The 21,020-nt window shown below is 39.6% G+C and overlaps 1 protein-coding gene across 5 annotated transcripts in view; it reads right to left on the bottom strand.

Moving 5' to 3' along the window:
- The window catches only part of AKAP7 (A-kinase anchoring protein 7), a 103,338-nt gene that overhangs the window by 34,944 nt on the left and 47,374 nt on the right, over positions 1 to 21,020 (bottom strand). For all 5 annotated transcript variants that reach the window (XR_013960510.1, XM_080666692.1, XM_080666694.1 and 2 more), the window contains one exon: positions 2,399 to 2,546. Coding sequence is in view for 4 of the 5 variants with exons in the window: in XM_080666692.1 (XP_080522818.1) it covers positions 2,399 to 2,546 (148 nt within the window). In the remaining variant the exon portion in view is untranslated. The remainder of the gene's footprint in view (positions 1 to 2,398; positions 2,547 to 21,020) is intronic.

Here is a 21,020-nt window from a genome sequence, read left to right as displayed (position 1 = left end):
TTGGGATGATTTGGAACCGACCACTCTCCAAGAATGCACCATTAACAAATTAAAAAATAGGAAATACAGAAATCTAATAAATTATTTCCTCAGAAAAGTCACATATGTATCTACATACACAGTTTTATAAACAATTTCAGGAGGTTCCTAGAGTCCTTCAAACCCAAGTTCTACCCTAGAATTCTGAATACAAAATATATTAAGATCAGAAGTCTCTGCCACTCTGTGTATACAATAAAATGCTGGTTCAAGGTTCTGGAAACAGACATTAAATCTGTGTTAGAATCAAGTCAAAGAGAAATGAAACCAATGTAAACCAATTAAATCTGATCAAGAAATGAAATTCACAAATTGTCCCAAATCCTGTGAATATTACTTCCAAACTCAGGTTAGATTGAGAAAATCAATGATTATCCATAGCAAATAAAAGAACTCTAGTGTGCATTAAACTTGTTAATTTTAACATAATTATCATTTTAGGTGTAGATATTAATTTTATTTATGTTTTAAAATGTATTTTTATTGATTTCAGAGAGGAAAGGAGAGGGAGAGAGACATCAACGATGAGAATCACTGATCGGCTGCCTCCTGCATGCCCCCTACTGGGGATCTGGGCCACAACCTGGGCATGTGCCCTTGAATGGAATCAAACCCGGGACCCTTCAGTTCACAGGCCAACACTCTATCCACTGAGCCAAATCAGCTAGGGTGATGTAGATATTATTTTTAAATGTGACTGAAAAAAGAATCTTTGCAATGGGAAAAAACATTTTAAAAAATAATGTTAAATAATCGGTATTGGGATGCAAAATTGGTGGAGTTGGAAAGAAGCTAAATTGCTTTGAATTAGAAAAGGGTGAAATATAAAGAAGCCTAAGGGAAAAATAATCTACAGAAATTGCCTATAATAGGGGGGATTTTAGAAACTGAGCTGGATAAGAGCAAGCAAAGAAAAATTCAGTGGCTAAACATAGTGATTTGGGGTGAACTGAGCAGAGCTGTCTAATGGCAACACAGGTGAAGCATGCGATAAACTGAATAATGCAGTCCCACGATATCTTCTGTAAAATCCACATATTGCGTTTTTTGGGTTGTTTTTTAAAATGAGAGTTGGAATAGAAGGGGCCATGAAGTACATAGTTCTCTTTAAAGGCTGGCCTAAAGTAATTACAGAGAAGACGTGGAAAACTAGCCAAAATCTGTATTCCACAAGAAGGATTTGAATTTGTCTTTTACAATGAACCTCAATAGAAAGGTTTGGTCCTCATCAGAACTTCAGTGGAAGACAACTCTGAAAACATGAAAGAGATTCTGAAACCAAAAAAAAAAAATATTCCTTACAGTCGATGTGAAATATTTTAGAGCATAAAATTCAAATAACATGCTGGGTATTTAAAACCTTTGGAAGTAAAATGATGACTTCTTTGAAGATTTCTAGTGAGAATTCGGAAATACAATTGTGTCTCTTGAACATTTGTTAAAGTGTTTTAATAAGCTGCTGTATTAAGATCCTTTCAGAGCATATCTTTCCATAGTTTTGTTTTCTTGTGTGTGTGTTTTTCAAGCTGAAGTGGAGAGAAATTATCTTGGTTGAAGACCTTGAAATATTTAGAATCATGTATCTTCTTTGAGTATTCTCATGTGAGGTTGTCTTGACGTCCACGATTTTATAAGAATAGTGCCTGGTTTGAAGTAGTAAATTTGAATCACAACAGATCAGCCTCCTTTGAAATACACTCACGTTGCAGACAGTGGGGGAAGACTTGTTCCAGTTCTCTCACAATCTACCTTTGGTGTGCACATTTTCTACTCGGAAACATGAGTATGTATGAGCCTATCTCATCACATGCCTTCTCCCTGAGAGAGCCTCATTTATGTATGAGTATTTGTTTCCCCTCAAAACATGTTTCCTTTAGGGAAGAAATCAAAGGATGAGTTTTCAGTCTTTGCAGGACACCTACAAAGGCTTTCCAGAGTGAACTTTTATGTGCTGGAACATTCTATTCCTAATTAAAAGCAGCAAACATGAAAATGCCTGGTGTAGAATGGTGTGGTCGTGTAGGCCTTCACTGGAGAAAATGCTTTCTTCATATTCATGAAATAAAATTAAACTTAAGTGCACTTTAAATCAATATTTTAAGACTGTGTTATAATTATATTTAAGGCACAAAAGGAGAAAAACTATGTGTACTAAAATCTTGACTGATACATATGAATACCAAATATGTTCTACACAATTTTCAATGTAGTATTCCCAAACCACACATTTAGAAAAATATGTCCTTGAGAAAAACATATACAATAGTCCTAAATATTTGCCAAAATAAGTCTAAAGAAATCAAAAGTAAAAATACTAAAGAAATGAAAATTAAGTAAATACTTTTCAAAAGGCACTCACCAATCACAATTGAAGACTCACAGTGATAATAACCATTACTTTGCTTTTTCTTCAGCATGGAGCAAAGATCAATGCGGTGTAGTATTTCATCTCCAAATCGGTGACTGATAAATTTTTCATAGAATTTAGGGTCTATTTTTTTCACTCCCTTGAAATGACAAAACAAAATCACGTCAATCAATCATTTCATTTAGATAGCCAGTGCAAACATATTTATATCACTCTCTTAGAATCTGACATTACATTTTGGTACACAGTACTAGCTTCAAGAATTTGAAAATGGATATCACAAAATTGTGGGAAAGCTGTTTTTAAAGTCTCCTTGTCTAGGATGAGCTGTATAAAAAAAATCATTAAAGAGTTTTATGTTTAAATCTGGCAACATTCAAAACTTCATATATTTTAAGCTTCAGAAATAATAAAGTATATCAAGTTGAAATTTATTTTTTTCAAATTTTTATTAAGGTATTATATGTGTACATATCTTACCATTGCCCCCCACCCCCACCCCACTCCCATACATGCCCTCACCCCCCAATGTTTTGCATCCGTTGGTTACTCTTATATGCATGCATACAAGTCCTTCAGTTGATCTCTTATTTCCCTCACCTCTCCCTAACCTTACCGCTGTAATTTGACAGTCTGTTTGATGCTTTACTGCCTCTGTAACTATCTTTTTGTTCATTAGTTTATAATGTTTTTCATTATCCCCAAATGAGTGGGATTATGTGGTATTTTTCTTTCATTGACTGGCTTATTTCACTTAGCATAATGTTCTCTAATTCCATCCAAGTGCCTACAAATGGTAGTAATCCCTTCTTTTTTATGGCAGCATAGTATTCCATTGTGTAGATGTACCATAGTTTTCTGATCCAGTCATCTGCTGATGGGCACCTAGGCTGTTTCCAAATCTTAGCTATTGTAAATTGTGCTGCTATGAACATAGGGGTGCATATATCCTTTCTGATTGGTGTTTCTGGTTTCTTAGGATATATTCCTAGGAGTGGGATTACTGGGTCAAATGGGATTTCCATTTTCAGTTTTTTGAGGAAACTCCATACTGTTCTCCACAGTGGCTGCACCAGTCTGCATTCCCACCAGCAGTGCACGAGGGTTCCTTTTTCTCCGCATCCTCGCCAACACTTGTCGTTTGTTGATTTGTTGATGATAGCCATTCTGACAGGTATGATGGTATCGCATTGTTGTTTTGATTTGCATCTCTCGGATAATTAGTGACTTTGAGCATGTTTTCATGTGTCTCTTGGCCTTCCTTCTGTCTTCTTTCGAAAAGATTCTATTTAGGTCCGTTGCCCATTTTTTTATTGGATCCTTTATCTTCCTTTTATTAAGTTGTATAAGCTGCCTGTAGATGTTGGAGATTAAACCTTTATCAGTGATACCATTTGCAAATATGTTCTCCCATACAGTGGGGTTTCTTGTTGTTTTGTTGATGGTTTCTTTTGCTGTGCAAAAGCTTTTTATTTTGATGTAGTCCCATTTGTTTATTTTCTCTTTGGCTTCCATTGCCCTAAGGGGCAGTATCACTGAAAAAGTTCTTTTGGCATATGTCTGAGATTTTGCTGCCTGTGGATTCCTCTAGTATTTTTATGGTTTCCCGTCTTATATTTAAGTCCTATATCCATTTTGAGTTTATTTTTGTGTATGGTGTAAGTTGGTGATCTAGTTTCATTTTTTTGCATGTATCTGTCCAATTTTCCCAACACCATTTATTGAAGAGACTGTCTTGACTCCATTGTATGCTCATGCCTCCTTTGTCAAATATTAATTGCGCATATTGGTTTGGGTCGATATCTGGATTCTCTATTCTGTTCCATTGATCTATATGTCTGTTCTTGTGCCAGTACCAGGCTGTTTTGAGGACAGTGGCTTTGTAATACAGCTTGAAATCTGGTATTGAGATCCCTCCTACTTTATTCTTCTTTCTCAGGATTGCTGTGGCTATTCGGGGTCTTTTTTTATTCCAGATGAATTTTTGGAGAGTTCTTTCTAGGTCTGTGAAATATGCTGTTGGTATTTTAATGGGGAGTGCATTGAATCTATAGATTGCTTTGGGTAGTATGGACATTTTGATGATGTTGATTCTACCAATCCATGAACATGGTATGTTCTTCCATCTGTTTACATCTTCCTCTATCTCTTTTTTCAGTGTCCTGTAGTTTTCCGCATATAGGTCTTTTACCTCCTTGGTTAGGTTTATTCCTAAGTATCTTAATTTTTTTGGTGCGATGGAGAATGGGATTGCTTTTTTAGTCTCTCTTTCTGTAAGTTCACTGTTGGTGTATAGTAATGCCACAGATTTCTTGGCGTTAATTTTGTATCCTGCTACATTGCCAAATTCATTTATTAAGTCTGTTAGTTTTTTGATGGAGTCTTTCGGGTTTTTTATGTACAATATCATGTCATCTGCAAATAAGGACAGCTTTACTTCTTCTTTTCCAATTTGGATGCCTTTTATTTCTTCTTCTTGTCTAATTGCAATGGCTAATACTTCCAGTACTATGTCAAACAGTATTGTCTTGTTCCTGTTCTTAGGGGAAATGGTTTTAGTTTTTGCCCATTGAGTATGATGTTAGCTGTGGGTTTATCATATATAGCTTTTATTAAGTTGAGGTATGATCCCTCTATTCCCACCTTTATCAAGTTGAAATTTGAGATATGAAGAAAAGAGTAATTATCTCCAACAACAATGAAGAAATGAATTTTGAAAAGTGATATGGACCATAACATTTTATAGCGTATAACAGTGTTAATAAGATGGATGCACTTTTTCAACTCCTTATATAAGGATTAGAGGCCCTGGTGCACAGATTCGTGCACTGGTGGGTGTGGCCTGTGGCGATCAGCCCACTGTGGGAGCAGCCACTCATCCAGGTCAGCCAATCGCCTGCTCCTACTATGGGAGCAGCCGCTCATCCTGGTCAGCAGAGCAGTGCTACTACTGTGGGAGCACACTAATCACCAGGGGACAGCTCCTGGATTGAGCGTCTGCCCCCTGGTGGTCAGTGCACGTCATAGTGACTGGTCGACCGGTCGTTCTGGTTGTTCCACCATTTGGTCACTGGGCTTTTATATATATAGATCATATCAAAGATGGCTTAAAGGTTATTTGAGTTGGGGGAGGGAACTTCCAAGTTCTTCTCTACCTGCCCCTCCTCATTCTCAGTGGCTTTCATAGCAGAAAGAGAGCTGGTGAAAAATTACAGTGCAGTGCCCTTGATACCTCTGTAGTTTCCCCAGACAGGAAAGACTATATACCCTTCCCCTTACTATACAAATGGTCTTGCACCCAGTCTCAGTCCAAAACACAGTCTGTAAGATGAAGGTACGATACTATATAGGGCACATTTACTGGCTGATAACATATGAACTTTTCCTTTTCATTTATAATTTTTAAAATATTACCTTGGCAATATTTATAAAGGGTTAAAAAATAGAAAATATGAAGAAACTAGAAAGAAAAATCATTCACGACCATATTTATATAAAACTAGAGACCCGGTGCATGGATTCATGCACATTGAAAGGAAATTAATTAGAAGGTGGCCGGTGGGGCGGGACTGGGTGAGATGAGCTGGACATGCCCTGGAGCCAACCTCCCGAGGACCCTCCACAGCAGGCTGCACAGAAGGGTGTCTGCGGAGTGAACAGGGTCCCTCAGGCAGGTGGGGTCCCTCAGTCTGGCCTACGGGGATCAGGCCAAAATTGGCAGTCCATCATCCCCTGAGGGGTCCTGCAGTGTGAGAGGGCACTCTGCAAAGTTGCTGTCACTCCACAGCTCCTGCACTGAGCTGGTGGTCACTGCACATCATAGCTACTGGCCAGTCGGCCTGTCAGCTGGTCGCTTAGGCTTTTATATATACAGATATATTATTAACACTGGAGTGTATATCCTTCAAGCCTTTTCTATACATATATATTGTTTTCAGAGTATATTTATACAAATCTTACTACAAAACATACTTAGAATACCTATTTGCTCTTTTTAGTCACAAAAATTTAAAATTTTTTAAATAGATATAAAAACAAAAATTTTATGATTAAATCACCCAAAATGGCTACTATATTTATATCATGTATTTTATTTTTCTCTTCAAAATAAAGTACTTATTATTTTTATAGGAAGGTGATTGTACCATGAGAACTATTTAATAACCAGCTATTTTGATAGTTCTCCAAAGAGTCCCTCGTTCTCTCAAAGAGTCAAATTCCCAGAACAGCCTACGAGGTCCTGCTGTGCCGTCTCTGAACCTCTCAGGCCTGGTCTCCGACTGCTCTCCCCTGTGTCTCCCCAGCCTCCCTGACCTCCTTGATCTTCCATGAACATGCCAGGCACAAGCCCGCCTCAAAGCCTATTCTGCCTGTTCGCTCTTCCTGGAATGTTCTTCTCCCAGATATCCTCATGGCCCATCTCCCAACTCCTTTCATTCCTTGCTTAGAAGAGCCTCACGTGACCATCCATTTAATTTGTACTCCTGCCCCAAGAGGTACTTCCAAATTCTCTCTACCCGTCTCTCTTTATATAGATTTATGTATATTTTCCCACAGCTTTTACCATCTATGTTACCATTACATAACATACTGTGTGACTGACTTTATTATGCTTATTTTTCATTGTCTGTCATTATGTATCCCTCCCCATTAGAATGTAAGCTCCACATAGAAAAGGATTTTTGTCTGATTTTTAGTCACTGAAATATCCCCAGTGCCTAGAAGAGTGCTTGACCTGGAGAAGTGCTCAATAAATAATTGTCACTAATGCAAAGGAGGATTGTTGACAATATCAAATTCTATTCATTTAGGGTTCAATAATAATGAAAGTGAGTGGATTCCTTTTGATTTGGTGAATAGAATGCCACAGCAGACCATTATGCTGAGGAGCAGTCAGAATACATGAGTTCAACTCCAGGCTCTGCCATTTTTCAGCCATGTGGCTTCCCTTCAGTTTCCTCAACTGTAAAATGAGGTTAACAGTATCTACCTCCAAGTGTTATATGGACTAAATAAGTGAATTTATGAAAGTGCTTATACCAGTGAAATACAGTAAATGCCAGTGTGTGTGTGTGTGTGTGTGTGTGTGTGTGTGTTGCAGGATGGTAGGAAATGTGGGAGGCAGGGGGTTCAGACCCTTAGGCCAAACAGAAGACAAGTGATAACTTAGCAGAAAAAGAAGAACCTTCAGATACCAATGCCAGCAGCACTGACTAGCCACTATAATCTCCATTTGAGTTTTGTATCACTATTTTTTAAGGTAAGACATAAGGGAAACATTCACCTAACTGATTGGGTGAATTAATTTAATTTTAGCAAAAAGGAGGTACCAACTCTTTTGCAAGAATTGTTCACCGATACTCCCAACATGAACCTTAAGGTGTTTATTTTTACTAGAGAGTACAATGGAATTAATTATTTAACTCAATTTACAGAGAGAGCTGTGGTTCAAAGAGGCATGAGTCCTAGGAGGCACTGAAATTACAAGCACTTATCAGAAAACATCTTCAATAATAAAGTATATAGAAACAGATAACCTGCTTTATCTCTTGTATAATGTTAATATGCTCTTTATTCTCCAGGGAGTTTTTTGTTTGGCAATATATTACGCTTTATTTTCAGGCTCTTTGTCCCATGTCATTATATTTCTTTTCTAGTAAAATCTATCTGAATTAGTCTCGCCATCCAGCTGTAGCAGGTGGTATTTCTCTTTCATAATAAAAGAAAGGACTAGCATTCTAAGAATATAAATGAGTACATCAAAATTGGATGTAATTTAGAATAAGGGTAAGAAGTCTCCTATTTTCTGAATAGATCATTGGATTGCCAAAATAGCCCCAAAGACATCACCCTGCAAGGTTGTATTTTAAAACTCAAAAGGTGAGTGATGGCAGGTTTTGAGCCCCAAAATTATTCTCCGCTTCCCTTCTTCATAGGCCAGACCCTTTTCAAGGCACCTTCTCATTTAAAGATCAACTGAGGTGCATGTTAGAAGAACTCAAAGAAAATCACACAAAAAATGGTTAAAGGTAGGAAAATTTGACTTACGCAAAGGCTAAGAGAGTCAGGGTTATTTCAAATGGAGAGAAACAATATGTAGGGTATTTGCAATGAAACAATGTTAAGGGTGCTTCAATCCTGGAATTCCGAAGATACTTGATTGAATGAATGCCTGGTATTCTGTTTGAAAATTATTTTGCCTTGGACCTAACATGGACAAGGTATGTTTTTCACACTTATAATTGTACCCAGTGTAACTGACATATCAATTATACAACATAACATTAAAAGAGAAAATTGGAAGTTAAATACAGGATATCAGACTTTGAAACAATAAACTAGTGGTAAGAAACGTCAAAAAAATGCTTTTCAAGACTTTCTTAATTAATCATTAGAAATGACTAAAGTTTTATTTCTCTTTAGCCTAGTTTCAGTCACAGTTTAGGGAAAATTACCAGTGATATTCAAAGCATATGATACAATGTACCATGAAGCCCCAAGGAACTTCACTGTTGATGATAACTTGGTACCCAAACAGCCATACAGGAAAAATGCCATTGAGAGCATGATGAGTATTTTTAGAATCATCTAATGGCTGCATCTGACAAGTAATGGAAATCATTCACTCAGAAAGCACTCACCTTATCATTTACGCTTAGCTAAATGATGTGTATAATTTAATAAGTACAAAAGAGGGCTCAGACTTATATTACTCTGCAACCAACTCTATTTTCAATGTAGGAAGTAAAGCACCATGAAATATGAAAATTCATATAGTTAACAATCTGAATGTAAAAATAATTCATTTAAGGTTCTGAAAGATAAATTACTTATTATTCATCTTTAATTTCAATGAAAAAGATATTGTGATCAAAAGAATAATGAAATGTCAGTGTTAAGAAGGTTACGACTTTTTATACAATAGGTAATTTCTTATAATGACTTTATAATAATCACAGCTTCAATGATGAAAATACAAACAGGCTGCATATCAGACAAAGAAATTATGAGTCCCACTGATGGTAAGCTGGGCATGCCTAAAGCTCTACTGTGTTTTCCAGTAGGTTGCAGCGTGAGGGTGTGACGACCATTTGCATATTAGCTCTTTTTTATATAGGATACTGTAATCAGCTGGATAGTAGGGGGGGTTAAAGCAGAATTTACAGGATGACCTGCTGCTCTCCTAATCTGCCAGCATTATTGGAATAAACACTCATATATGACTCAGCCTTGTCTCTGCTTCATTTGGCTCAAGTAGTGACGGGAAGCCTGGACCCACTTTGTGTCTGGTTTCAGAAGTATGTTTTAAATCTACTGTTGACACCTCCTTCTACCTATACTCACAGGCTGAGAGCAGCCGGTGCTCCTTGGTGGCATCAAGTGGAAAGGAAAGCAGTCACAGAGGGCAGGTGATATGCAACTTCTAATAGCCAGACCACTTCACAAAAGCCACCAACAGAAGGTGCTGTATTGCTTCCTGGACCTGGAGCTTTTTTCCATCAAACAGAACAGAGGAAGAACATGGCTTCAGTTCAAAAATATTTAGCTCATTTATACTGACTAACAACATGTGAACCAGAGAGATAAGAGGTCAATGGCATCCAGAAGTCCTCAAGGCTGCAGGCTCACTGAACACTACACCTTTATTTACAGCACAGTCTGTTCCCATAGACGATCATTGTCTACATAGCAAAACTCTTCTCAATCCCCCCTCAAGCCTTCTCAGGTGCAGCATGGCAGATCACATGCTGTTTGGCCATATAAGTTATTATGTTTGCATGTGGCTTTTCTCATCATGATGAGATGAAAGAGGAGTCTCCTAAAAAGGCATCCAAGAATGCTTTCATAAAGCTCATCTCAGCTGGGCTCTCAACTCCCCTTGATCAAACTCCAGCTGTGCTCTTGGCTCACCACAGTATTGTGGTCACTCAAACGTAAACAAGCTACAGCCTACTCCTCCCTACCACATCTGTTTTTCCTAATATTTTGTTCTTTGGAACAAATAATGACATATTCTCCTAAACTCACCAACTTAACATTTACTTGTATAAACTAAAGAATATGTGTTCTGTAAACACAAAATGTCCCCCACCTCAAAATTCCTCACCAAATATGATGTATACACTTACAAGTTCATATATAGCCTATCTAATAAAAGAGTAATATGCAAATTGACCGTCAGTCCAAGACACAAGATGGCCACCCCCATGTGGTCAAAGATGGCTGCCCCCATGTGGACACAAGATGGCCACCACAAGATGGCTGGCAGGGGAGGGCAGTTGTGGGTGACCAGGCTGGCAGAGGAGGGCAGTTGGGCAAGACCAGGCCAGCAAGGGAGGGCTGTTGCGGGGGACAAGGCCTGCAGGGGAGGGCAGTTGGGGGGACCAGGCCTGCAGTGGAGGGCAGTTGGGGAGGGGGACCAGGCCTGCAGTGGAGGACAGTTGGGGGGACCCAGGCCAGCAAGGGAGGGCTGTGAGGGGGGACCCACGCCTGCAGGGGAGGGCAGTTGGAGGGGACCAGGCCTGCAGGGGAGGGCAGTTGTGGGTGACCGAGCCAGCAGGGGGCGGGCAATTGGGGGCGACCAGGCCTGTAGGGGAAGACAAGGGCAACCAGACTGGCAGGGGAGGGCAGTTAGGGGTAACCAGGCTGGCAGGGACGGGGAGCAGTTAGGTGTCGATCAGGCTGGCAGTAAAGTGGTTAGGGGTGATCAGGCTGGCAGGCAGAAGCAGTTAGGGGCAATCAGGCAGAAACAGGTGAGCGGCTGGGAGCCAGCGGTCCTGGATTGTGAGAGGGATTGGGCCTAAACGAGCAGTCGGACATGCCTCAAAAGGTCCCAGATTGGAGAGGGTGCAGGCTGGGCTGAGGGACACACACCCCCCCATGCACAAATTTCATGCACCGGGCCTCTGGTGTGTGTGTGTGTGTGTGTGTGTGTGTGTGTGTGTGTGTGTGTGTGTGTATTTATCAGAAAGGAAGAGAGAGAAATATCAATGATGAGTGAGACACATCAATTGATTGCCTCCTGCATGCATCCCCACCAGGGCCAGGGATGGAGCCTGCAACCTAAGTATGAGCCCTATGGCCTGGGACCCTTCAGTCCATAGGCCAACGCTCTATCCACTGAGCAAAACCAGCTAGGGCTACACTTACAACTTTTTTTAAGTATAAAAAATAGCTACTTTTTAAACATTTATCTTTATTGTTGAAAGTATTACAGATGTCCTATTTTTCCCCCATTGACCCCTCCTCCATCCCACACTCACCCCCCACCAGGCCTTCACCACACTATTGTCTGTGTCCATTGGTTATGCAAATATGCATATAAATTATTTGGTTAATCTCTTCCCAGCCTACACCCCCCGCCTTCCCTCTGAGATTTGTCAGTCTATTCCATGCTTCTATATCTCTGGATCTTATACATTTACAACTTAATCTAAGATGTTTTCCTCCTTCAATGTAGTAGCTTCCCTCTTAAATCAGTTTTTCCCAACATTACGAAATCCCAGAAAACCATTGGTGTAAAAAATTATTGGATCTCAACAATGAAATAGGACAATGAAGCTGTTCTGCAGAGAAGATCATTCAGAAATAAATTCATAGAAAAATCTTAAAAAGTAATTTAAACTTGTTCTATAACACTAACCTCTATACTGCAACATATTTATATTGTGGTCAAATGTATTCTGCTTTTATAGCCTCAAGGTAAAAAATGTGGAACCATGTATCTAAATTGGTCAGATTATCTAGAGACAAAACTACAGTTTTAGATATAATCCAAAAAAGAGTTAAACACCTAGACAGTGTGGAAGGGATTGAGCCTAAACTGGCAGTCAGACATGCCTCTCACAATCTGGGACCAAACTGCTCACCTGTCTGCCTGCCTGACCACCCCTAACCTCTCTGCCTGTCTCCCTGATTGCCCCTAACCACCTCTGCCTGCCTGCCTGATTGTCCCTAACCTCCTCTGCCAGCCTGCCTGATCGTCCTTAACTGCTCTCCCCGGCCAGCCTGATCGCCCCTAACTGCTCTCCCCTGCCTGCCTGGTCACCCCTAACTGCCCTCCTGCCAGCCTGGTTGCCCCCAACTGCCCTCCCTTGCTGGCCTGATCACCCCTAACTGCCTCTGCCTCGGCATGGTTTTGTCTGGAAGTCAGACATCTGGAAGATGGCCAGTCGACCCAGTCTAATTAGCATATTACCTTTTTATTAGTATAAATATATATATATATATATATATATATATATATATATATATATTTGTGTGTGTGTATATATATATGTTTTTATTGCTTTTAGAGAGGGGGAGGGGAAAGGGCAGTTGGAGGAAAGGAGAAACAACAATGTGAGATAGAAACATGGATACATTGCCTCCTGTATGCACTCCGACCAGGCACCTAATCCAAAACCTGACCAGGAAGAAAACCAGTGACCTTTTGGTGCACAGGATGACGCTCAACCAACTGAGCCTCACCAGCCAGGGCTGGACTGACGCTTCTTAACAATATGGGCCCCTGTGAAAGCCTGCCTGCTCTACCTCTCTACCAGCAGCCCTGAGCTCCTTCACTGCACCTGAGGTATTCCCTCCCCTTCTGAAGGTGGTGCTTCCTGAGATTCTTCTTCTCTGGGCCTCCTTCCATACTTTCTGTGCCTTCTTACAGAGGAGCCCTCGCCCTCGGGGAGTGAAACAAATGTGCATGCAAGTTTTGCTGGTTGCAGTTTTGCTTCTGGACATGCTTACTGATCATTTGCTATTTACAGATTTCTCTATCTCCTAGTTTCACTAAAGTTTTGTGATGTTTTCCCCAATGTCTGTATTGCTCTGTAGGATTTTCTGAAGATGTAGTAGGAAGATTCAAATAGCCACCATCTTCTTACCAGTACTCAAAGACCTTTCTCCTTTCTGTCATTCTCTTTCCATGCATATAAGAAAGCCAGTCTGCAGTCTAAAAAAATTCTCAGTGTGAAGCCAAATTAGCCTATTTAGTTAAAATGCTTACCTTACAGACATTTCAGAATAGCACAGGAGTCAAGAGTCATTAAAACCACGTGCACTATGAGTAAGCATAGGTTAAGACAGTTTATGATATTTTCCCAGGGCTAAACAATGGAGCTAAAACAGAAAGACTCATGCTCCTTCAAATTTACTCCTTCAAGAAAGAACAGTCTAGCACTCCTGCATTTTGAAATGGTTTATAAAAGCCCATTATTCATGCAGCCCCAAGAAAGTGAGGGACAACCAAATTATTCCAGGCCAGTTAACAAGTCCCTGAGAAAATGTGCTATCTGCTAGAGATATGGAGTAAATAATGGTAGTAGGAGAGAGAAGAGATAGTACGGGTCCTGGCTGGAGAAGGATGTAAAAAGGTGGGATTCAAGAACACCGGTCCCCAATTGGCGCAAACATGCGGATTCAGAGGAGCTCTATACTCCACCACGGAAAGGTCAGATTTAGCCTGGGATAAGGAGAGAGAGAACTACATAACCAGACATCCAGAGAAGAGAGACCATGGGGAGACAAAGAAACAGCCCACATATGAAAGAAAAGCAGGCATCACCAGAAAAGGAAGTAAACGAAATGGAGGCAAGTAACTTTCCAGAGAAAGAATTCAGAGAAATGGTCATAAGGTGGCTGAAAAGAATGGAAGACAAATTCGACAATATGAGTAAGAACCAAGAGGAAATGAAGAAGAACCAAGAAGAAATGAAAAATGACATCGCTGCTGTAAAGAACTCAATAGAAAGCATCAAGAGTAGACTAGAAGAAGCAGAGGACCGCATCAGTGAGCTAGAAGACAAGGTAGGAAAAAATACTCAAGTAGAGCAGCTTCTAGAAAAAAAAAATTAAAAAGCAGGAGGAGAGCCTAAGGGAACTTTGGGACAACACAAAACAAAACAACATCCGCAAAATAGGGGTTCCAGAAGGAAAGAAAACTGAGCAAGAAATAGAAAACCTGTTTGAAGAAATAATGACAGAAAACTTCCCTGATATAGGGAAGAAAAAACCCACACAAATCCAAGAAGCTCACAGAGTCCCAAGCAAAATGAACCCCAAAAGACTGATGCCAAGGCACATCATAATTAAATTTGCAAACACCGATGACAAAGTAAGAATCTTAAAAGTGGCAAGAGAGAGACAGAAAGTTACATACAAAGGAACCCCCATCAGACTAGCGACTGATTTCTCAACAGAAACTCATCAGGCCAGAAGGGAATGGAATGAAATATACAAAGTCATGCAAAGGAAGGGTCTGAATCCAAGAATACTGTACCCAGCAAGGCTATCAATCAAAATTGAAGGTGAAATGAGGAGCTTCACAGACAAAAAAGGACTAAGGGAATTTATTACCACCAAACCAGCAATGCAAGAAATGCTAAAGAATCTGCTGTAAAAAAAAGAAATAGGAAGCGAAGAAGGAACACAGGAGTAAAGAATAAAAATGGCAACAAATAAATACCTATCAATAATAACTTTAAATGTAAACGGATTAAATGCCACAATCAAAAGACATAGGGTAACGGATTGGATAAGAAAACAAGACCCATATATCTGCTGTCTACAAGAAACCCACCTCAGAAAAAAAGACGCACACAGACTGAGGGTGAAGGGATGAAGAAAGGTCTTCCAGGCGAATGGAAATGAAAAAAAGCTGGGGTAGCAATACTTATATCTGACAAATTAGATCTCAAAGTGAAGGACATAACAAGAGATAAGGAAGGCCACTTCATAATACTGAAGGGAGCAATCCAACAAGAAGAAATAACTCTGGTAAACATATACGCACCCAATACAGGAGCACCCAAATACATAAAAATCTCCTGGAGCCGAAACCGGTTTGGCTCAGTGGATAGAGCGTCGGCCTGCGGACTGAAGGGTCCCGGGTTCGATTCCGGTCAAGGGCATGTACCTTGGTTGCGGGCACATCCCCAGTGGGAGGTGTGCAGGAGGCAGCTGATCGATGTTTCTCTCTCATCGATGTTTCTAGCTCTCTATCCCTCTCCCTTCCTCTCTGTAAAATATCAATAAAAATATATTTAAAAAAAAATCTCCTGGAGGATATCAAGGGAGAGATTGACAGCAATACAATCATAATAGGAGACTTTAATACCCCACTATCACCATTGGACAAATCCTCTAAACAAAAAATCAGCAAAGAAACATAAATCCTAAATGACTCACTAGACCAGATGGAATTAATTGACATCTTCAGAACATTTCACCCCAAAGCCCCAGAATATACATTCTTCTCAAGTGCACATGGGTCATTTTCAAAGATAGACCGTATGTTGGGACATAGGAAAAGTCTCTTCAAATTCAAGAAGATAGAAATCATATCAAGCATCTTCTCAGACCACAGTGGCATAAAACTGGAAATCAACTACAATAAAAACAATCCAAAGAAATCAAACACATGGAGACTAAACAGCATGCTATTAAACAATGACTGGGTTACCAGAGAGATCAAGGAAGAAATAAAAAACAAAATGGCAACAAATGACAATGAAAACACAACATTCCAAAATCTATGGGACACAGCGAAAACAGTCTTGAGAGGGAAGTTCATAGCTCTACAAGCATACTGCAAAAAACAAGAAACAATGGTAATAAATTACCTAACCTTACAACTCAAAGAGTTAGAAAAAGAGCAACAAGAAAGGCCCAGTGTAAGAAGAAGGAAGGAAATAATAAAGATCAGAGCGGAGATAAACGACATAGAGACCAAAGAAACAATACAAAAGATCAACAAAACCAAGAGCTGGTTCTTTGAAAGGATAAACAAGATTGATGAACCTCTAGCCAGGCTCACCAAGAAGCAAAGAGAGAGGACCCAAATAAACAAAATCAGAAATGAAAGAGGTGAAATAACAACAGATCCCGCTGAAATACTAAGGATTGTTAAAAAATACTACTAACAACTCTATTCCAACAAACTGGACAACCTGGAGGAAATGGACATATTCCTAGAAAAATATAACCTTCCAAAACTCAATCAGGAAGAATCTAAACAGCTCAATAGGCCAATAACTATGGAAGAAATTGAAGCAGTCATCAAAAAGCTTCCGGCAAACAAAAGCCCGGGGCCAGACGGCTTCACAGGAGAGTTTTACCAAACATTCAAGGAAGAACTAAAACCTATCCTCCTCAAACTATTCCAAAAAACTCGAGGAAGGAACACTTCCAAGCTCCTTCTATGAAGCCAGCATCACCCTAATACCAAAACCAGATAAAGACAACACAATGAAAGAGAATTACAGGCCAATATCCCTCATGAACGTAAATGCCAAAATCCTCAAAAAAATTCTAGCAAATCGGATCCAGCAGTACATCAGAAAGATCATACACCATGACCAAGGAGGATTTATCCCAGGAATGCAAGGATGGTACAATATCCGCAAATCAATTAACGTGATACATCACATAAACAAATTGAGAGATAAAAATCACAGTCATATCAATTGATGCAGAAAAAGCATTTGATAAAATCCAACCCCCTTTCTTGGTAAAAACTCTCAACAAGGTGGGAATAGAAGGATCATACCTCAACATAATAAAAGCTATATATGATAAACCCACAGCTAACATCATACTCAATGGGCAAAAACTAAAACCATTTCCCCTAAGAACAGGAACAAGACAGGGATGCCCACTCTCACCACTCCTGTTTGACACAGTACTGGAAGTATTAGCCATTGCAATTAGACAAGAAGAAGAAATAGCCCTAACCGGTTTGGCTCAGTGGATAGAGCGTCGGCCTGCGGACTGAAGGGTCCCAGGTTCGATTCCGGTCAAGGGCATGTACCTGGGTTGCGGGCACATCCCCAGTAGGGGGCGTGCAGGAGGCAGCTGATCGATGTCTCTCTCTCATCGATGTTTCTAACTCTCTATCCCTCTCTCTTCCTCTCTGTAAAAAATCAATAAAATATATATTAAAAAAAATTAAAAAAAAAAAGAAGAAGAAATAAAAGGCATCCAAATTGGAAAAGAAGAAGTAAAGCTGTCCTTATTTGCAGATGACATGATATTGTACATAAAAAAACCGAAAGACTCCATCAAAAAACTAACAGACTTAATAAATGAATTCGGCAATGTAGCAGGATACAAAATTAATGCCAAGAAATCTATTGCATTTCTATACACCAATAGTGAACTTACAGAAAGAGAGACTAAAAAAGCAATCCCATTTGCCATCGCAACAAAAAAATTAAGATAACTAGGAATAAACTTAACCAAGGAGGTAAAAGACCTATATGCGGAAAACTACAGGACACTGAAAAAAGAGATAGAGGAAGACGTAAACAGATGGAAGAACATACCATGTTCATGGATTGGTAGAATCAACATCATCAAAATGTCCATACTACCCAAAGCAATCTATAGATTCAATGCACTCCCCATTAAAATACCAATGGCATATTTCACAGACCTAGAAAGAACTCTCCAAAAATTCATCTGGATTAAAAAAAGATCCAGAATAGCCACAGCAATCCTGAGAAAGAAGAATAAAGTAGGAGGGATCTCAATACCAGATTTCAAGCTGTATTACAAAGCCACTGTCCTCAAAACAGCCTGGTACTGGAACAAGAACAGACATATAGATCAATGGAATAGAATAGAGAATCCAGATATCGACCCAAACCAATATGCGCATTTAATATTTGACAAAGGAGGCATGAGCATACAATGGAGTCAAGACAGTCTCTTCAATAAATGGTGTTGGAAAATTGGACAGATACATGCAAAAAAAGGAAACTAGATCACCAACTTACACCATACACAAAAATAAACTCAGAATGGATACAGGAGTTAAATATAAGATGGGAAACCATAAAAATACTAGAGGAATCCACAGGCAGCAAAATCTCAGACATATGCCAAAAGATACTTCCCCTAGGGAAATGGAAGCCAAAGAGAAAATAAACAAATGGGACTACATCAAAATAAAAAGCTTTTGCACAGCAAAAGAAACCATCAACAAAACAACAAGAAACCCCACTGTATGGGAGAACATATTTGCAAATGTTATCATTGATAAAGGTTTAATCTCCAACATCTACAGGCAGCTTATACAACTTAATAAAAGGAAGATAAATGATCCAATAAAAAATGGGCAACAGACCTAAATAGAATCTTTTCGAAAGAAGACAGAAGGAAGGCCAAGAGACACATGAAAACATGCTCAAAGTCACTAATTATCCGAGAGACGCAAGTCAAAACGATAATGCGATACCATCTCACACCTGTCAGAATGGCTATCATCAACAAATCAACAAACGACAAGTGTTGGCGAGGATGCAGAGAAAAAGGAACCCTCGTGCACTGCTGGTGGGAATGCAGACTGGTGCAGCCACTGTGGGGAACAGTATGGAGTTTCCTCAAAAAACTGAAAATGGAACTCCCATTTGACCCAGTAATCCCACTCCTGGGAATATATCCTAAGAAACTAGAAACACCAATCAGAAAGGATATATGCACCCCTATGTTCATAGCAGCACAATTTACAATAGCTAAGATTTGGAAACAGCCTAGGTGCCCGTCAGCAGATGACTGGATCAGAAAACTATGGTACATCTACACAATGGAATACTATGCTGCCATAAAAAAGAAGGACTTATTACCATTTGCAGCAACCTGGATGGAATTGGAGAACATTATGCTAAGTGAAATAAGCCAGTCAATGAAAGAAAAATACCACATGATCTCACTCATTTGTGGATAATAAAAAACAGTATAAACTGATGAACAAAAAGATAGATACAGAGGCAGTAAAGCATCAAACAGACTGTCAAATTACAGCGGGAAGGTTAGGGAAAGGTGGGGGAAATAAGAGATCAACCGAAGGACTTGTATGCATGCATATAAGAGTAACCAACTGATGCAAAACATTGGGGGGGTGAGGGCATGTATGGGAGTGGGGTGGGGGGGGCAATGGTAAGATATGTACACATATAATACTTTAATAAAAAATATGTAAAAAATATAAATAAATAAAATAAAAAGCTGGGATTCGGCCAACCCCATTGTAGAATTTCATTACTATGTTGGTCCTGTATACTCAGTCACCAAACTATTCAGGGACTGAGTTTTTCCCTTAATTGTACCTTCAGAACAAAATTTCCAGATTCATCCAGACACTCTCCTTTCCCACTCCCCATTGCTATTTCTACTGATAACTGATCTATGATCTCTTCCCTACTTCCTCTCAACCTCATCATCAGATGGTCCAATAACCACGCTTCTGCCCTTGATTTGTGTGTATCAAATTGTGCACTCAAAACAAACCACTCTAAGTGACAATAGTAGCTAATAGTAGTAATAAAAAGAAAAAGCATTTCTTTCATTCTAAAGTTCTCCAATTGTCTGACTCTGTGAAAAGCTGCTACAAGGAAGTGCCAATTCATGAACTTCAACTGTGATCATTTAAGTGCTAGGTTACTAACTTGAAAGAATCATAAATCAGAAAACACATTTAAGAAGCACAGAAAATAAAATAATTTATGCTTAAAAAAAAAATCCTAATCTCTCCTTGAAAAGATCCCATTTATTTCTTGAGAATCTAGATCTGCATTAAGATGCTTGTTTCATTTGAAACTGGTCGTCTTCTGCCACCAAGTGTTAGCAATCAGTTTCTGCAACGTTTAAATCACAGAAAGACAAGGTCACTCAATGAGAAAAATAAGCCCCAAAGAATGCACTATAAAAAGGATGGGGCTGAACAAGGAGTAGACTAACCATGTGAAAAATATATATATTCTAAGGACATTAGACAAATTACTGTTACTATGTCAGAGACAATGTAATTTAATAAGATTGTTGAGGCTTCATTAATTTGATGGGAAAAAAAAACAACCCTGTAACTTTGAAAGCACAGTGATAATCAAAATAGCTTTAAAATACACAACTTTTCATACTCTCTTATGTGATATACCTACTAACATTTTAAGAAACTAAGAATATGCAAAACCAACACATTAAGTAAATGCCTCCTCGTGTTAGAAAAATACGTAATTGACAAGAAAAGTCTTATGTTTCCCAGAATCTGGGTTACAACTCAATGCTCTTGCTCGGGAACCAGAATACCATGTGTAACAGTGGGAGTTCCTTATCAGGAGACCTCAAGTAGAGTTTCTATATTTTCAAAATTCTGAACACAATCTATAGAACTCTTCATTAGCCCATTGCGCTTTTGATTACTTCTACTGAATGGTCTGATGCAGGGGTCCTCAAACTTTTTAAACGGGGGGCCAGTTCACTGTCCCTCAGACCGTTGGAGGGCCGGACTATAGTTAAAAAAAAACAAAACTATGAACAATTTCCTATGCGCACTGCAGGCCCGGGACGAGTCGGCTGCTAAGCAGGACAGGCAGCAGCACCCGGCGGGCCGGATAAATGTCCTCGGCAGGCTGCATGTGGCCCGCGGGCCGTAGTTTGAGGGCCCCTGGTCTGATGACAGGTGCCTAGAAGTGAACGGTACCCCAGAAGCCCAGGGACTTCTGCAGCCAACACTGAACACCACCGGGAAATTCTCACACTAATCTTTAGGACCATCCCAGGGGTGGTGAACACTCATCCCCTGCACCAGACACTGTCCACATCTTTTAAGTCAATGAGATGTTTG

The sequence above is a fragment of the Plecotus auritus genome, assembly GCF_963455305.1.
Source record: "Plecotus auritus genome assembly, chromosome: 4".
In the NCBI taxonomy this organism is placed as follows: domain Eukaryota; kingdom Metazoa; phylum Chordata; class Mammalia; order Chiroptera; family Vespertilionidae; genus Plecotus; species Plecotus auritus.
Note: the sequence above shows the minus strand (reverse complement) of the source record. Positions and strands in the feature narration are given on the sequence as shown.